The 19,601-nt window shown below is 37.8% G+C and overlaps 1 protein-coding gene across 1 annotated transcript in view; it reads left to right on the top strand.

The window, feature by feature from the left end:
- galk2 (galactokinase 2) overlaps positions 1 to 19,601 on the top strand; it is a 134,475-nt gene that overhangs the window by 92,534 nt on the left and 22,340 nt on the right. The window contains exon 8 of the mRNA XM_048562961.2: positions 6,259 to 6,469. Coding sequence (XP_048418918.1) covers positions 6,259 to 6,469 — 211 coding nt within the window. The remainder of the gene's footprint in view (positions 1 to 6,258; positions 6,470 to 19,601) is intronic.

Raw genomic sequence — 19,601 nt, forward strand, 5'->3', positions numbered from 1 at the left:
ATCCTGGGCAGAGGTTTTTGCTGAGTGACAAGTGCATGAAGACCAACCTGAGTTACGAGATTATAAACTGAAAACCAGAACTAACGTTGGGAGGGAAATGGAGAGGAATGGCAGTACAAAGGAGATATAAAGAATTAGTGCGTACTGAATGGCAAAGCTGCAAAATGGGTTGAAGGAGCCAAAGGTACGAGAATGATGTGCACAAGGACAGCAGCCTGTGCAAGAGTAGAGACAAGGTTGGAAGAAACTGCAAAGACAGGGATAACGGGGTAGAGTCAGGAAGCACCATTGGGAGAGGTTGCAGGTCCTGTTCATCATTACCACCTTGTGGCCAAGATATGTGACTGCATAATAGTGGGTCATAGCTGTTGACTGAAATTGTAGAATAAATATTGCTGTATTATTTTTAAAATTTAAATATCAACATTAATGCATGATGAGAAACATCAAATAGTGTTTACGGGCAGGTGGAATTTGTCATAAGCATAGAAACTTACAAGCAGATGCATATTGTGTTGCTTATTTCAGCTGTGAGCACCATGCCTTGCTAAGTACAGTTTATTATTTTGACTCTTGAAGCTGTGTTCTTTAAAGGCCTCAAATCTAATTACCAGCAATCAAACACTGGATACAGAGTTTCACCGTTCTTTAGGTTGAAATGAGAAGCCTGATTTTCTTGTAAAAGCATCCTAACCAAAGTTATTTAAATGATGCATATTCTGACTTTTGACTCCCATTTTCTTTATGGCTGTTTTTATTTCCTTTCTTCCCAAGAACATAACATTAAAAAGGGAACAGTGGAAGGCCAGTCAGCTGTTAAGCCTGCTCTGCCATTATGTAGAATCATGGCTGACCTGCCACAGACCTCAACTCCTCTTTCGTTCAGCTCCTCATAGCCCTCAATTCTTCAATATTTGAAAATTTTATCTGCCTTCTCTTAAAGTATTTCTAGTAGTCGAACCTCCACGACTTCCTCTGATAGCGAATTCCAGAAGTTCACTGTCCTCACAGAAGAAATTTCTTTGCATCTCAGTTTTAAATGAGTGTCCACTTATTCTGTAACTTTGTTCCTGTAGTTCAAAATTCCCCCATTAGTGGAAACATCATCTTAATGTCTATCCTATCAAACCCTCTTAAAATGTTCTAAGTTTCAATAAGTTCACCCCTCATTCTCCTAAATTCTAATAAATAGAAACCTAAACTTTTGTCAACCCCTTCATCTCAGGAATCAAGCCTGTTGAATGTCTTTCAAATGGCTTCCAATGCCAATGTATCCTTTCTTAAATATGGGGAGCAAAGCTGAACACCGAATTCTATTTGTGGCTTCACCAATACCCCAGTTTCGGCCTAGAACTTTATTTCAGATGGACTGTATGCGTGACATCTGATACATGTTGAAAAACTACATAAACATAATGTTTCTTCTTTTGTTGTGCACGCCTACTTTGAATGCTGCCAGGAGGAGAAAATGTTGTCATGTTACTTTAAAGATCACAATTACTGTTGTAAACCTTCCATACGTTCACCCTGACTGTTCTGGTCCTATTAGAAATGACAAAAAGGGATTTTTAAAAATAATTCTGAGAAAAATACTGTACTTAAATCGCTGCTAGTGAATTTAGCCAGTCTCTGGGAGCTCCTGACATTCATACGCATGCAGTGCCAAGGAGGCTAATTTGAATTTGTGCCATGTGACAGCAATGTGGTAGCATAGCGGAATGTGAGTTGAGACTGGTGATTCCCAGCGAAGGAAATTTTTGATCTTGGCAGCACTGACAGAAAGTGACTGTACATTAAGTACTTCCCCATGTGGAGAGAGGGAAAAAAACTGAAGAGCAAGTTGCTCCAGGGCACTCTCATGACTTAGTAGTCAAAACAATAGAGTCTGTGAACAGGTTAGGAAGCAGTGAACAGTGCAAGGAGTCCTAAAAGAAAGAAGGAATAAAAATGCGTTTGAGAACATCATATGTGTGCAGATGCAAGTGAAGGTACAAGAAAAAAAAGAACCCTTGCAAAATAATGCTAGTAGAGAAATAATGACCCAAATTTTGCAGTCAGCAACAAAGCAAGAGCATTGCTGCTCTCAAAGGGACTGCGCTGAGAGCTTCTCTGATTGACCCCTCCTGATGTTTAATTAATTTACGCATAGTTTGATGAAATTCACAACATTGAGCTACAGTCATGCTGTCCAAGCAGCCAGTCACTATAAAAGAATTTCCATGAAGAGCTATCCAGGAAATATAAAGCACAAGTAATCAGTTATCAAAAAAGAAATTATATAGTTATAGAGACTGGGTTATATACACAGGATGAAGGTAGAAGGTGACACATGAAAAATGCTTAATTTTTAAAAGCATGTTCAAAAAATCTAATGATTGACCAAAATGAAGACACTCAATAACATGTTACAGTTTGATTTCTTCTGGGACAGATTGCTTGTCCAGCAACAGTACGTTGTTCAGTCACCATTTAAAACTCTCTTACACCTCACTAAACTGGGCTAAACCCTATATGGCATATCTAACACTAACGGAGTAGAAAAATGAAAGTTTGTGTAATATTAGCTGATACCTCTTATTGTTGGTTCAGAGTGTTGCGTGGCTTGCACACCGGTTTTGGGTGCGAAGGGTAGTTAACAGTGTAACCTAGGCTGAGGCGCTGACAAAATGTCAAGATTGCATCACCAGGCTTTTTGGGCTCATACGTGTTTGCACTAAGTTCTGAAGTTGCGGTCAGCTTCAGCAGGTTAATGAGTGTTAACGCTGACATTTACAGTCAAAGGCTTTGCAAATTCTTGGCCATTATTCTTAAGGCACTTTAGCTTAAATGTTAATCTCACTGCATTATGCATTGTGAAACATGATTAAGTATTCACTAATACCAATTCCCATCACTCAAACCAGTTACTGGAATTGGAGTAGATTTGTTGAGTTTTCTTCTAAGCCAAGCTAACTGTTTAAATGGATTGGAACATCAGGAAACAATCAAGATGGAAATAGACAAATTGGATATGAAAGAGGTAAAAATGTAGACACAAAGCATTGGCCCAGATCGTCTAGTCAGGATTGGAAGCACTAATTCTGATCCTGATCAGACAAAAAAATCTTACAAGTTTAACTTCCTCCAGTTTTTCTGAGGGATCTTTCAAATGAGGTTCAAATATCTACACACTTCTTTGAAAACTATAGAGGATAGTTTTTTTTAAGAGGAATAAAAACTAAAAAGAAACAAAACTGCAGATGCTGGAAATCTGAAACAAAATCTGAACATTTATTAATTTACATTTGACACCTTCCATCACCTTACTGAGTTAACTGATGGGGTCATAATTGTCTGGGTTGTATTTGTCCTGCTTTTTGTGTACAGGAGATACCTGGGCAACTTTTCACATTGCTATCTAGATGCCAATGTTGTAAACTGTACTGGTATAGACTAACAAGGGGAGCAGCAGGCTCTGGAGCACAAGTCTTCAGTACTCTGCCTGAAAGTTGTCACGGCCCATAGACTTTTCAGTATCTAGTGTCTCCAACCTTTTCTTGATATAACATGGAGTGAATTCATTAACTGGAGACTGGTATCAGTAATGTTGGGGACAACGGAGCGGGTTGAAGTGGATCATCGAAACTTCGGGAGAAATTCACCATGTCTGGCAGCATCTATGAAGAGAAAGCAGATTTAACATTTCAGGTCCAGAGCTGGATCTGAAACCATAACTCTGTTTTCTCTCCAGATGCTGTTGGATCTACGGAGTTTCTCCAGCTGTTTCTGAGGGCAGGGCCAGAGAGGTAGGCCATCAGTGGGAGAATGCTATCTAAGTAGGAATGAGTGAGGGGTGGGTAGGGTGGTGGTTGTGACAGGGGGAGGATGTGCCATAATGGAGTAGTTGCAGTAGGCCAGGTCAGAGGTGTGGTTAGTTGGGATCAATAGATGAGTCAGGGATCTTTTGTGAGTGAACAGGGACAATAGCATACATAGACAGGAACTGGACTTGAGTTTGTTCTTGTTTAATATTCCATGGGTAACTATCCAGGTAAGTAAAACTGTCTAAATTCTCTAACTCTAATTCAGAATTAGGATATTTTCCATATGGTCCATGGAGCAGAAGAATTGCCAATGAGGAGTTCAACTTCCTGGCAAGTCAGTGTGGGACTTCTGAGGCGATCTGTAGCAGGGGCTGTCTGGTCTCTGATCATTTGGACACTGGAGAATCTGGACATTATTTTAATATCATTGCACTCAGTTGTCTTGCGACGTGAGTCTAAATTTTCTATTTGCAGTAGTTGGTCTGAGTAAGGAATTTTGTGGAGGTGATGGAGTCTCTTGGCCACTGGCTGGAGAGCCAGTGAGAAATCCATATTGTCTCCAAAGGGGCTAATGTTCCAAATTATAGGCTATTGCTGTGCTATCCTGAAGATCAAGACCCTAAGGGCAGAAAGACCCACCTGCTCAGAACTGTTGACCAATCAGAGGCATTATCTTCTGCTCAGCAGTGCTCTTTGGGGGATTGAGGCTGCTGGAGGAAATACATTTATTGGAGGCCCAAGATCACAGAGTGACCAAGGCCATAGGTAAGTGATTTTGGAGGGGTTGGGTTTGGTTACAAATGAGGGAAGGTATGGTGGGATCACTCAGTAAGCACAGAAAAGTAGCTTTCAGCTGGCCTCCACTTACTTGTGCTTAGTCCCTTACTCGGGCAATGAGTGCCTTTGAATGAGATCCTCCCGAGGAGACTACAAACAACGTGCACAGGTTGGCTTCTCTTGTTTCAGGATGTGATTCACTGTCAGTGTCAGATCATGCAGAACACTACCAACCGAAAGCTGCACTGCACATTTATCCTGTGGCAATTAACGGTTCCATCATTACTCAGTGGAATTTCAAGACTAGCTAGACAAATCCTTGAGGATTCTGCTGGGGGAGGGATGTATGAAGTTTTTGTAAACCCTGTCAATGTACTGATTTAGAGATTGTAAGAACTGCAGCTGTTGTAGTCAGAGACAACACAGTGTGGAGCTGTAGAAACTCAGCAGGCCAGGCAGCATCAGAGGAGCAGGAAAGTTGACATTTCGCGTCGGGACCCTTTTTCAGAAAGGATGTTCTGAAGAAGGGTCCTGACCCAAAACATCAACTTGCCTGCTTCTCTGATGCTGCCTGGCCTGCTGTGTTCCTCCAGCTCCACACTGTGGTATCAATGTACTGATTTGTTCATATCTGGGCACGCTGAGTTAATCTCACATAGTTGCTATCATTGGGGTTAATGATCCTATCACACTTGGTATATTACTGAGGGAAAGACAATGTCACTTGGACCATCACAAATTATCCTGAAAGTGCCATGTATTCCAGAGTGACATCACATTGAAGTGGCAAATATCCTGCACAGGTACGCATTGTGGACTTTTCCATTCCCAGTAGAAATATTTTGCAAGGTGCTTCATATTCTTTTTACATTATTTATGAATTTATGGTGCTCAGAAGATATGATGCTTTCATATGTAGATTGTGGATTGCAACATTCTGGAAATCTGAAATTGAAGGTATCCTTGAGCTGGCTCTCCAGCCAGAAATTTGTTGTTCCTCCTCATTAATAATTAATGATTCACTTCAGGTTTGCTGCTCCATTTTTATAAAGGGGACATGGGTTAAAAATAGTTTTAAATTCTAATTCTAAATGTTGACTAACCATCAGTTAAGTGGTATTTAGAAAGTTTTGCACAGTCTTGAATGTTTTATTGGACAAGGACATAAAGATCATGGAGAGATGGTGCAGTGGGAGCTCACGAGGAGAATACAAAGAATCGAAGCTTAGTCATGTGCAGAAGCTCTGACTTAAATAGAAGAGAGAAAATTTAAGGGGAGATTCTTAGAAATGTCAGAGCTTGGGAGGGTTCTGGAAAGGTATGTAAGGAAATGTTTATGTTTTCAGTTATTTTCTGTTGTGTCTGATCTATAAATGAAGAGATGTTATAGGCCATTCACACCTTACCTTTTTCTTAACTTAGCACAAAGCACAAAAGTCATCTGCAGATTAAAGAAAAATGAAAATGTTGCCTGTTTTCAAGCCTGATGATGTCTAAACAATTATCACCAAATAAGTAATGTCTTTACTTCTCTTTCAGATCTCTTTCTGATGTTATGATATTGTATTAGAAAATGGCCCAACTAAATTAAATGTCTTGTTGAGCTATTTTATGGCTGGAGACCTGTTTATATAATCTCACATGTAATGCTGAACATTTGACTCTCTTTGCTGTTTAGATACTAGCAAAAGCAAAGGGTGTCAAGTGGGAGAATCTTTTAAAATTGGGAGACTTACAAACTGAACTGGGAGTCAGTCTGGAGACAATGGTTTCAACTGTGGAGCAAATTCTGCATCCAGAACCTTACAGCAGAGACGAAGTTTGTGAACATCTTGGAATCAGTCAAGAAGAGTTATGTAGCAACGTTCTCAGCCAGAACACACAGCATGGTGAGTCCCTGAAGAAAACTCTAACAAGTATATTATAATTGCTTTATGCCTTCTTGAACTTCATTCCTAGGAATACATTTCTTGAGCATGTGGTAAAGTGTTGCTAACAATACTAAAATATTAGTTTTGTGAAATAATGAGTAATTTATGTTCTAATGTTTTTGGGCAGTGGAGGAATGAGAAAAGATATTTTCACCAACTCCTATTATTTCATACATATAAAAATATATGGCTTACGGTTTCTCACATTAAAAGGCACGTGGTTAACCTATCGTGCCAAAACCAAAGTACTGAACATATTTGGTTCGGTTTTTTTTTCATTGTGCCTATGTTTGCCGATCATGAACTTGTAGACTTGATCATTCATAAATACATATAATCTCAATCTACCTGCCTTGAATCCCTATATTTATCCTCCTCATCTATAATGTATGATTCATCTGAAGTTCTCTGATCCATTTTTTTAAAAAAAGGAGCATGGGGTAAAAATTCTGTTTTAAATTCTAATTTTAAATCTCTACTAAACATCAGTGAAGCGGTATTTATAAAATTTTGCACAGTATTGAATGCTGTATTGGATAGGGGATGTTGAGGTCATGGCGAGATGGTGCAGAGGGAGCTCACTAAGAGAAACAGAGTGGAAGCTTAGTCATGTGAACAATCTGTCATTCTCAGTTTTGACTTTTGAACTAACTTAGCTGTAACTGCTTTTGGGGGAAGAAGGTTCCAGATTTCCACTGCCTTTTGTGTGAAGAGATGCTTTCTGACATCACCTCTGAATGGCCTAGCTCTAATATTAAAGTTATACCTCCTCGTTCTGGACTCTGTTGTGATGGTACTATGGCTTTAAGATATGTATTTTGTCCTTTTTTTTAATGAAGAGAGATTGTGACAGAGTTACCAGGAGGTCTGCTTCAAAGCCAATAAAGTAACTGGTTTGTGAGGGCTTGGGGTTTTTTAAAAATAATTGGAACAATAGAAGGAGCCTGAATGGGTGGGGTTGAGCTCGCATAAAACAAGGATTTTTAGTTTTAGTTTTTCAGTAGCAATTGCTGGGGTCTCGAAGCTGGGTTTGGAAGTGGCAGTACATCTATCCCTGCTGATCACTCTTGCAGAGTTTTCTCATAATGTTTTTCCTCCTGGTCAGAAGAATTATAAGTGGACAATCTATTTTACTGAATTTGCCTTTGCCAAGTGTGTATTAATAGGATGGTACTATATTGGAACAGTCACTGTTTAGTAGTTAAGTAATCTATTATTCTGTTAAGTTTTCCAATAGAGTTGTAGTTAAGTAATCTATTATTCTGTTAAGTTTTCCAATAGAGTTGTTATTCCAATCTCTTCTTTCTTTTGTTGTAGTCTAACTATATCATCTGAATAACGTGTGTTTTGATTCAAGAGTGGGAGTTTGACCAATTAAATTGCATCCAGAACACAATGCCTGGCACTTACCTTTAAAATAAGAGGATCTAGACTATCCTTTTAATATATTTTGAGACGGTTTGTTCTGGTCCATAATACTTCCACCAGAGGGGATTGTTGCTCTCCATTTACTCTTATCAATTCTTTAATTTGTGCTATTAAATCTCTTAATTATCTCAATATTTTTCTGTGATAATGTCACCCCTTCAAGCAGTTTGCAGTGCTGATAAAGTTACAATATTTAAATGTCCAAGAGGTGATTTTGGACCGTAGATGATGAGAAGATTAAGTTATCTGACTGAGTGATTAAGTTGAGGCCAAATGTGTGAGCATTTTGCTCCAGATGTGATTTGAATACACAATGGAAGGACAACATATGTCACAGAAGCATGAGGCCATTAGAAGGAGCTCTAAAGTGTGGAAATAAAGTCAGCTTATCTGAATTGCACCTTGATTTTTGGAGGGCAGATAATGAATTCTACCCACCAGTCTCAGATTCTGCTTTTTTAAAAAACCTTAAGCAGTTGTTGTAAGGCAAGCAGAAACAGGATTCAAAGATCTGATTGTGTGCACATAATTTACTACACTATAATTTTTCCTTTTTGGGTTTTAAGGGTCCTTTTGTATCTTTCAAATTTTGTATCATTCTTGACATTTATCAACTGCAAAACAAAGTAACTGCACTTTGAGTAGATACTATAAATTTGAGGAATCAACTTAATTGTTGTACATTATAAATAGTGTTTCTAAGTGTTATGGAAAAGCTAAATCCAGAAAACTACTTTAAATTTCCACAGTTTCAAGCTTGTTGAAAGCAAATAGAGAATTGATGTCAAGGAATTCTTCACTTTGCGATCATGGAAAACATTTCCCACAATGGAGGCAAAATCCCTGAATCATTTAAGAACCAGTTGGATGTTGCAATGGAGGATCTTTAATGTCCTTGGGGTCAGATGAATAAATATAGACAGATGACCTTTCTCTTCTGTAATCATCTGAGTATTGCTCTTCTTAAATTTCATTCAAGATGAAACCACCAAAACCTTAAAATGTAATGCATTTGAAAGTCCACCAGATGGCATTTATTTGAGACCTTGCAACAAATCGTGGGCATTTTTTTAAATACATCTTATCATGTCATTGAATGCTTCTCAATATTTACTTTGTAAATTACTTTTTGAAAAGCAATGACTTATTATATGGACAGATAACACAGACATGCTAGACCAGCAGTATCTGCCCTTCTGGTGGTAATTAGATAAATAACTTTTTTCCGTGATAATAGTCAAAGATGAATATTGCCCAGTGCACCTAGAGAACTTTGATTTTCTTTGAATAGTACCATGTTACGTTTGGTTGCTGACTAGCTGTAAGTAATCATCTGTTGTGCAACCAATTCTGCTGTGGTTTCTTTGAAATTAACTTTGAGGAACAATGTGTTCTGTAATGTATGAAAAAGGCATCAGGATGAGCATGTTTCATAAACCTCAGAAAGTGAGTACTAAATGCTCTAAAGTTGCTTGAAATAAGAAAATTACTTTGAAGCTTTAAAGCAGAGACAATATACTGGTTAATTCCTGAGGACAAGGGAAGCTTCTAATTAAGGATAACAAATTAAAAGAAGCATCATACTTACTTGGCAGCACAAGTTTTTAAACAATTGCTTTTTTTTCAAACCTGCGTTCAAACCTGCCATTCCCTGCTCCTCTCCCCACTCTGCTTGCCATTCCACACCACTCACTGCTCGCTGTGATCTCCCGCTTACTCTGTGGTGGAGAGCCTGTGCACATTGTTTGCTGCTTAGTGATTTAATGTTTTTATATCTTGTCTGTAAGGGTCCAGTTGAAATCAAATCACAAAGTATACTTTCAATCCAGTGCTCTGCTTTTCCATGGCAGGGTTTTCATAGATGGTGAGTGCACCCCACTTTTTGACAGCAAATGCAGCCTTCCTTTTAAAAATCTTACTCTTGGTGATACTTAACCAGCTTAACTTTCTGAAAAAAATCATTTTTTACACCTTTATTTCTAAAACAACAATTTGTATTTGCAGAGTGCAGAAAGGTTCAATACATAGGAAAATAAAATCACCTGTACATGAACTAGTCATTGTCAAAGGACATTGAGAGAATAAATTGACCATATAACCAGCAAATCTTTGAACATTAGTCTTAATCTCAGCCCCAAAACAGCATAGCGTAAAAGCTAATTAAAACTAAAAAAAACTTGGGATGCTGGAAATCAGGAACAAAAACAGAAATTGATTAGAAAACTCAGCGAGTTTGGCACCAACTAGGGAGAGAAAATGGAATTAATGTCTCAGGCCCGGTGACCTTGCTTCAGAACTGAATGTAGCTAGGAAAAGGTTGGCATATATGCTGAAGATGGATTGGGAGGCCGCAGGGCAGGGAGGAGTAAACAGTAGTTGGAGAGGAAGCGCAGAGAGAAAGAGAGAGAAAACAACAGTTGGACAGACATAGGAATGGGTAAAGGTCAGTCTGGTGGAATCAATAGCTGTTAATTGAGATCATTAGTAGCTTACTTTTGGGATGGTGGTGTCAGCAGTCCATGTGATGATAAGGCCTTGTTTGTGGGGATTTGGGTAAGGACATGGGAGAATGTGTTCAGGCCCTAAAATTATGAAACTCAGTATTGATGCTGAAGGCTGCAGAGTTGTCAAGCAGAAAATGAGATGCTGTTTTTCAAGCTTTCGCTGAATACTAAAGCTCAGATCACTGAAGTATGGGTATGCTGTGTTGCTGGTTCATTTCTTAGAAGAACTGGATTGTGACCAGAAATTCATTTCTTTTTCAATCATCTGGAAGGTTTTTATCCTAGAATTTTGGGGCTAAATTGAAATCTTTATGTTGGAGATGATGTTCCCCTTTTCTATAAGGTCCCTTTCATTATTAATGAACTGGATTTTGCTCTCAGCAGTGAAGGAACAGTCAAGGTTTTTGCCATTCACCTCGTTGGCAGTTGCCCAGAGAGCTTTCATGAGTGAGTCTGAGGAAATTTCCCCAAATCCACTGTCTCTTCTAACATGATACCTGTGAAAAGGTCAAGCAACAGCAAAACTCTTCAATCAATAAGATTGAAATATCCTCACTAAAGCACGTGGAATAAAGCAAGAAATATAAATTACCATTTAATTGACATAGAAAAAGCAAAATAATTTGGAAAATATGGGTGGGATTAAAATAGGGAGAAAAAAAGAGACAAAGTAAAACAGTAAGTTTTATTTCCTTCTACAACAGTTATTTCCTTTGAGGTAATGGAAGTTTGCAATTGTAAGATTTATTTCTCAGAGCCAGTGAAATGGTTAAGAAGTATTGATCAATTATTGTGCCAATAAAAACTAACTTACTCATAAATCCATCAGTCTAAACCTTTTTAGCGGTTTCTTAATGAATAGTTAGCCCCGCCCCCAAAAAAGTTATATTCTTAGTTATTTTTAAGGGAGCAATGTAACAACATACTTCTTGGAGAAACAGAGTATCTCTCAGAGCAACTTCCGAATTTTTGTTTGTGTAGGCTCATAGCCCTGCAGTTATTAATACACTAAAATCCAGCCATTATCAATGTTAATTTTAACCTGGGCTTGAGGTGTAGCTTTTTTTTTGCAAAAGAATCTTAGAGCATTCCCATGATGTGAATTACAGATTCTTAACAGCAGTAACCCATTCCTTAACAATGGAATTTTCTTTTTGTTCATGCTTAGTCAACACCAGCCAAATTGTATATTTACTGTATTTTCTTAAAAGAAATCAAGAGCCAATTAGGAGAAAAATATTTGCCTCATTAAAGTTTCTTTCTTAATAGGACCTAAATAAGTTAGATCTTTCTAAAATACAGTCCAAGCAGAACAGCAAATATATTTTAAAAAATGATTAAGAAAGGAAATATTTTGTTAAATTTAATGATTAAAAAGAGTAATGAGTTAAAACATTGTGGCTAGAAGAAAACTTGTCAGTTCAACATCTTAGCTAGACCCAGGAAAGACGAAACAGTTTTTTCAAAGGAAGGAAGGAAATCCTTGTATATTATAGTTGATCTTCCCAGTACAGAATAGACACCTTGGAGACAAACAGACAGATTTGACAGATTAGGAACAGCAGTGATGAGCATTATGATTAATTCAATTCTTGCATCATTAAAATTGTCATGTCACAACTGTGAAATCCCGACCTTTTGGTTACTGAGTTTGTGATGTTACAGCCATGTTACAATGTTGCAATGCTGAGCAAAAGCATAGTCATTCCTTGGAAGGAGGTTGTTGTAATCAATTGACCTTCCTGTTGTTAACTCTTCAGTATAGTGTAACAGCTATTTAAATATTTTAACGAAATTGCCCTTCAGAATCTGTCATTGTTTCTAGTGTTAATCCAAATAGGTGATTTTATTATGACCTTATAATGTAACCAGCACTCTATTTAAATTGACAAGTTCTACTGAGTAGTTTTATACTTTTTAATCCTATGAAAAACATATTGAAAGGACATGAGATTAAAATAGTGTAACAATGGATAATGTAGATTATTTAATTTTAACCATGATTGTAGAATTAAAAGATGCAAGCAGAATATTGATAGCTCACAAACAAAGTTAAAGATGAGATTATTTCCTGATTTCTCATGGTGAAATGGGCATCAATGATCACAATACTTTTTTCTAGAGATCCACCTGAGATTGTCTCAAAGGGTGCTTTTTGGTTTACCCGAGGTACTTTTACATTCTCATTAAGTTATTCATTAATGATGCAGTCATGTAGTAACAGTACCTTCTGTACTTTTATTGACATGTAAGGTATTTGGACTATCACAAAACAGAATAAGAAGAATCCACCAGTATCCTCAAGAATAATCTCTCTATTCAATGAAAGGCACAAAGCACAAGGATTGTATTTATTTCCTAGATACCGCTGTATTTAAATTGGTTCATGACAACAGGCATAAATTAGCAGCAAAAGGATTTTTCAGAATAACTGACAAACACTGTAGGATACAAAAAGTTACACATTCCACACACAGGTGAAGTCACATTTCCAATGCATTTCCATTGCAAATGCACCAAGTTGGAAAATTTTGATCAGGCAGTAACTATTCCCTTTCCTGCATCTCAGATCTCAAACTGAGATTTAAAATTAACAATTAACTGTTTATGACAGTTTGATTCACAGCATCTTGTTCCAAATAACTCCCAAAATTTGTAGCCTTAAACTAGAGATTCTACATTCATTTATTTTAAAGTGATTCAAAGTTTTCTTAAAGTCCAATTAGATAAGCATTCCTCTTTTCTCAGGTTTGGGACTGTTCCCTCTCCATTACAGTCTCCCTTCCCACAAACCCCCACACTGTTCTTCCTTTCTATACCCATCTTACAGGCTTCTCCAATCCCCACACCCATCTTACAGCCCCTTTTCCCCATACCCATCTTGCAGCTTCTTCCACAATGTACAACCCACCTGCAGCCTCTTCGCGCCACACCCCCATTTTGCAACTTCCCTACCTCAACTCCCTCCACAGACCTCTTGCAGCCACTTCTTTCATTCCTCACACACTCACTCCCCTCTGGCAGACAGTCTAACCCTGGAAATAACAGAGAGAAATGCTAATCTGGTAAATATCTTCCAGCCCAGGCTTCGGCTGAAGGTGGTCCCTGGTGACTCCCTCATTGCTATTGCTTATTTTCCTGACTGCCCACTGCTCTTCCATTCACAGGTTGCTTCTTTTGAATGTTTTTTTGCTGATGGGATCGCTATCGAGCTAGCGTGGGAGAGAACCCCCAATTTTTGACTGAGAGTCAAGAGTACTTCTAACAAAGCCTTAGCTGCCTCCTATTCTATGCTGTTTCGGGCACCCTACTTACAAACTGCTGTTCATAGATTGAAGAGGATTCAGAGAAGGATAACAAATATGATAATGAAACACAGTTTATAAGGAGGGACTTTTGAGACTAAGCTTGCACTTATGAGAGAGAAGAAGCTTTAGTGGAGACATGGTATAATTCTTTATGTTACCGAGAGCCATATGTTTCCACTTTTCTCACTTTCTCTCATGGTGATGGTAACACTCGTTGGCCAGCACTTTTACAGGTGTCAGCTGCTACTTATTAGCTCACCCAAGTGGCCAGTCATCATGTATCAACACAGAGGGCCTCTAGTTGTGGCTGAATGGGTAAGACGGTGGATTTAAAGTTGATGGGGGTCATTCTCTGCAGGGTTGGATCCTGCTGAGTGCACTTTTTTTTAGAAAGCCTAGTGTCATATGACACAGTGCTAGTGTTTGTAGCTCTAAGCCAGAAAGCTTTCATTCAAGTCTCACCTCAGGATGTACTGGTGCATCATAACCTCTTCTAATAAATTGATCATTTTTCTTTTGTATCAACACAGATTATTAGCAGCTATGTTTATGAGAGTATCATAGCTAAATGGGGCTTACGCCATGGAAGTCCACATGTCGTACCTTCCAGAAGGAAATGCTAAGTACCTGTTATAATAGCTAATTTCACCCTGTATCCCAGACAAGAAAATATGTAGCTGATTGCATTAACTTCAGTACAACTCATGACTGACTACGAATAGAATGAATCGTCTTGTTTGTATGTACAAGAAATTGCTCATGCAATGTGCTTGCTCAACAAGCTCTGGAGGAGGTACTGCTCTCAAATTTTGCAACTTGTCTGCAACCATTTCCTGGTATTTTGTCTAGATTAAATATTAATTGTCATTGGTGACTCCCACGACAATTTGAGCTCCTTTTTGGATACTTGCTTCTGGAATACAATGCTGGGATGGAGTTTAGGGTATTAAGATACCTGTAGCACTCAGTGATAGATGCAGTTAGCTTAAATAAATCATATAAAATTGGTTTTCTCTATCCCCCATATTACCTTTTGCAATTGATAGCTTTGTTGGAATCAAATATATTAGGCCAGTTAGCCCTTTCAGTTTGAGTACCAGCCTCAGTAATGATAGAGACCATGAATGCAATACTGTTTCTGATGCCCATCATTGCCAATATGTTAATGACTATGCATTTGGAATTATTTTCCCATAACTCCTCCTAATTTGCATATACCTATCCAAATTCGGGCAAATATATTTAAATCTGCCATCACATCTCTCAAAAGAATTCCAAAGCAGTAGATATTATGAGCCCAGTGCAACAGCTCCTCATTACAACTCCCACTCCTGTCTATTTTGCAACGAGTGATTTCAGAAGAAATGTCTGGGCCTTTTTGCATTAATTCACATTTAAAGGGCTACCTGACTTATATAGTTAACTGGTAGTGAAAAACTATTTGATTCAGAGACTTTCAGTTATTAGAATAAATGCAATGCTGATGACAAAATGCAGTTGTGACACCTAGATTGAACAGCCACCTGCTTTAAGCAATTGGCTAGATTTGGGTTTGTAAGAAAATTATTCAAAAACTAAAGGTAACCACGTGATTTAATACTGTTGGAGGAACTGAAACCCTTGAGGTTAATAGTTTTAACATATGGCATCTTGAAGGAAAACGTGCATACCATTGAAAACAGTTACTTTATAATTTCATAAATCTGTCTTTCAGCTGCACTGTTTTATATGGAGGATATGTCAATGTGTTAGCAACAGTGAAACTTTATGGAATGTAGTTCGAAAAAATTCTCTAAAGACATACAGTATTAGGCATGCTTATTAGTGGACCTCTTGTAAAAGTAATATACTATCAAATTATGCATAAAAATGTATAAAGAGCACGTAGCCTTTGAATTTTCATCTGGAAAATTCGAACCAATTTGGCAACTGTTCATAAATCAGTCATAGGATATATATTGTGTGCTATAGTATTGCAGTATAAAATAATTCCTCATTTTCTTTTCCTTTTATTTATTTGATTCACCTTTATGCATGCTGAGCAACAGTATTGCCTTAATATAGTCATGTTGAGGAAGCATTTTGTGTATCTGTACATAGAGCAAGTTTAAAACCATTTCTGGTCTTTTGTTATCTTACTAAATTCATGGTACATTTTTATGTATATTGAGGTGAGTCTGTTCTGTTGATTTGGTGCACAATTAGGATGTTTGTGTAGACAACAATTTCCCTAGATGTTTAAGTAGAAGCCTCAATAGTATGATATTTTTAAAGTTTTAAAGTTATGTGACATGGAGTGACATTTCCTCTGTGAGTTCCACAGCAAAATAATTAATTCTTTACAACAAAGTTTTTTTGTACAATGTAAATCTCACGCCATGATAACAATGCCTCTACTTCAATGCAAATTGTTAAATGTGTCTGCATAATTGTAATGTGGTATTTTTCATTGTACAGGTTGATGTTGCCCAGAGACCAATATCGGATTGATTTAATGACTTTCGAGTAGGGGGAAAAGTCATGAAATTCTATTTACATTACAATCTTCCTGTAAGATAAACAATGGATGTGCTTCAAAAAGAGATCCATTTGTCTTATAACCTTTACCTTTGATTGACTCCTCACACCTAACATTAAATGACATTTTCAGTGTGGCATTATCTTGATTTATATCATTGACATCTTTCTCACTGCAATTACTCTAATTATGGTTCACCATTACTAACATAGCTTACAATACCTTATTTTGCACACAGATTAATGAGAAACTATGCAATGTTGTAAAGATAAGTAAAAAGCTTCAGCGTACATGAATTAATATTTCAATTCTTTATTGTATTGACTAAATGTAATTTAGGGACTGAAAAATCAATTTCTTTCTGCAACAAACTCTTAAACAAATGCCTGCCAAAGAGAGCAGAATTTCTGTTGATGGGGCTTCTCTTCTTAGCAGAACTCACATTCGCTTTCCACCAGATGGTAGTACTCATTTTGCAACTAGGTAGAATGGAGTCCAGTTATGATAATTCCCTTTGAAACCTTTGACGGTGGGAATGAATTTGAACCAGGAGCCTCCGGCTGCAAAACATACATTTAACCATAGAACTGCACAGTCCTTCCAGGAAGGATTAACATTGTTCATCCCAAATTCTGTACTTATTTTGTTCAGTGCATTTGTCTTCTAGGCATGTTTCTTTTTAATTACTGCCATTTGTTAGCTTTAATTATAGCCCCCATTCTAAATTCAATGCAAGTTTTCCTCTTACCACACATCATATTCTTCACAGAAGTTTGACGGGCAAATTACCCTCTAGGGTTTGCACATGTTACTAAGCTATTAGTCTTTAGGACTGAGAGTGACCCAGGTTGACATGTCTTGTCATAATTTTTTTCCTTGCTTTGGAGAAATACTTTGCTTCTATGTGACCTCCACAAGACAACATAGCCAAGAATTCTGACTTGCAGTGTGGAGAGTCGGGCCTGTGAAGCTATATTCTGTGAATTTGAGAAAGCCACCAAACTTTGTTTCTTTGTTCTAACATACCTTTATGTGAGCTAAAGTCCTCTGACTATCCTAAATCCTTTATGTGGTCTTAAATCTACGCTGAAAATACCAAGAAGGCTCAATGCCTGAGCTTGAGGGAAATGTTGAACTCTGGACTTTTAAGAAAGCTGGTGTTCCACCTTTTCTAGAAAAATTGAAGATAAGTAAGTTTAAAATAATATTTACATGTTGGCCTAAATCATGATTCAAGAAAAATATTGTTTATAGTTGATGTGCTTTGTTTATCCCAAATTTCAAAGCTTCATATCATGTTAAACAGCTTGCTTGAACTTCTCAGTAATTTTTGATACGCAGCCAATAGTTGGAACACAGTTCTGGCCAGTAATGCATAACGTGACGAGAGCACCAGAATCATGGAAGTATTTTAAGGTGATCTGGCTAATAAAGCCTTACTTACCAAAGGGCAGTCTCTGAATCAATCCCAGTCATTGGCAAGGATGTTGCATTAAAATTAAAGCCAGCCCTGGTTTACTTCATTCTTTGGTTTACTACTGTTCAATTGTGATTTACAAGAGTGTGAGAGATATGGAAATTTCTCACGCAACTCAGATATGCTTTCAATGAGTGCACTCTGTGAAATCAGCTTGCCTCATAATAATAGCCTTGTGATTGAGAAATACATTTAAAGACAAACTATCATCTGTGAATGTACCCTGCTGCATTCATACTATTTTCTGACCATTTAGTGGCCTTGCTACTAACTAATCTGCAGTTACTTGCAGAAAAGTTAAAGATGTTATGTATTTCTACTGGAATTTATTTGTATCATAACTGATAAATTTTCAATCATTTTGAAGAAATCGTTTCTTAAATAGCCAATGAAACACACAAAAATCTTATTGACTTCTGGTGCATGTAAATAGTCCCAACAGAAAAGGTAGTTAAAATAGTAAATTAAAATGGCTGTAACTTTTACTTCTAAAAGCTGATGATTTTATACATTAATGTTAGTATGTAGTCCTGTGCCATAAATAGGAGTCTGATCAAAATTCATTACAAAATTTATTTCCTTTTTGTTTTCTGATTACTCTGCAACACTATAATAATCTGCGTGCAATACTTCTGTATCTTAAACCTTGTGCTCACAACTTGGACAGATCAAAATGACATGACATAATCTGTTTGCAGAGCATATAATTTAGTTACTGTCGGCGAGGGTTTGGGTGGCGGGAGGTGGGATGTCGATGTCCAGACAGGTGTAAGATCTTTTTTACATTGCATTAATGGAGTTATGCTGAAAATGGAAACATGTCCTACCATGCAAAAGCTCAAATGATTTTTTTGTTCTACACATAAGTACTTCTGAGTTTGGTAAAGTCTGATGAAGTTTTGAAGAATTTATTAATAAACTTCTGTAGTGTGCCTTGAATCGCAATTTAAATAGATCCATAAAAGACTTCAAATACCATAGGGAGTTAATTTGAATTGCTGCCAAAAATGGGAATGCGCCCTTGCTGCGTGATTGCCCATACCTATTCAGTATGATGTTGGCAGCATACAAACTTTGTGTGCCCTGCTTACAGTCATGGCTGTAGCAAGTAGCCAGTTCAAACAGTGCTGCTAAGCGGCTCCACATCTCAGCGATCATGAGAAAGTAGTGCAAATTGAAGTTAGTTAGCTCTACTTAAAAACCAATTGACCTCTGTATGGGGGAGGTATATTTGGACTGGAGGAAGTGGTAGAATTTCTCATAAGTCACTCTGACCAGAGAAATTGAATACTGTATAACATATCTAACAGCATGTTCGTCAGGTCCTCAGATGCTGCATTGGAGGCCCTAGTTGTGGACTTGCAGAGGAGAAGTGCTGTGCCGCATTTTTGACTGGGGTGGGGACGAATTGGAGGTGGTGTTGTTGAGTAGCTCTGTTGGCTGGATGGCTGGTCTGCAATGCAGAGCAATGCCAACAGCATGGGTTCAGGTCCTATGCTGGCTGACATCACCATGCAGGTCCTGCCTTCCCTGCCTGAGGTGACCCTCAGGTTGAACTCACTGTCGGTCATCTCTCTTTAACGAGACAGCAGCCTTTGGGACTATGCCAATGTTTTGCTTTCTTCACATGGAGACCAGGAAACATCGAAATACTTAGCAGACAGCGGGAGGAGACACCAGTTGAGGCCAGTGCCAGGAGCCGAGCCCCAAAATCCAAAATGCAGCACACAAGAGAATTAATAATCTCAGCTAAGTGTTCATGGTCAGTGAATTCATCTATAAATGCCTTATTCCAACTCCTGCACCACTATCCTCAGAAATTGTTCAGTGCATTACACACACCTCATGTTTATAG

This window comes from Stegostoma tigrinum, chromosome 33 (genome assembly GCF_030684315.1).
Source record: "Stegostoma tigrinum isolate sSteTig4 chromosome 33, sSteTig4.hap1, whole genome shotgun sequence".
Classification (NCBI taxonomy): domain Eukaryota; kingdom Metazoa; phylum Chordata; class Chondrichthyes; order Orectolobiformes; family Stegostomatidae; genus Stegostoma; species Stegostoma tigrinum.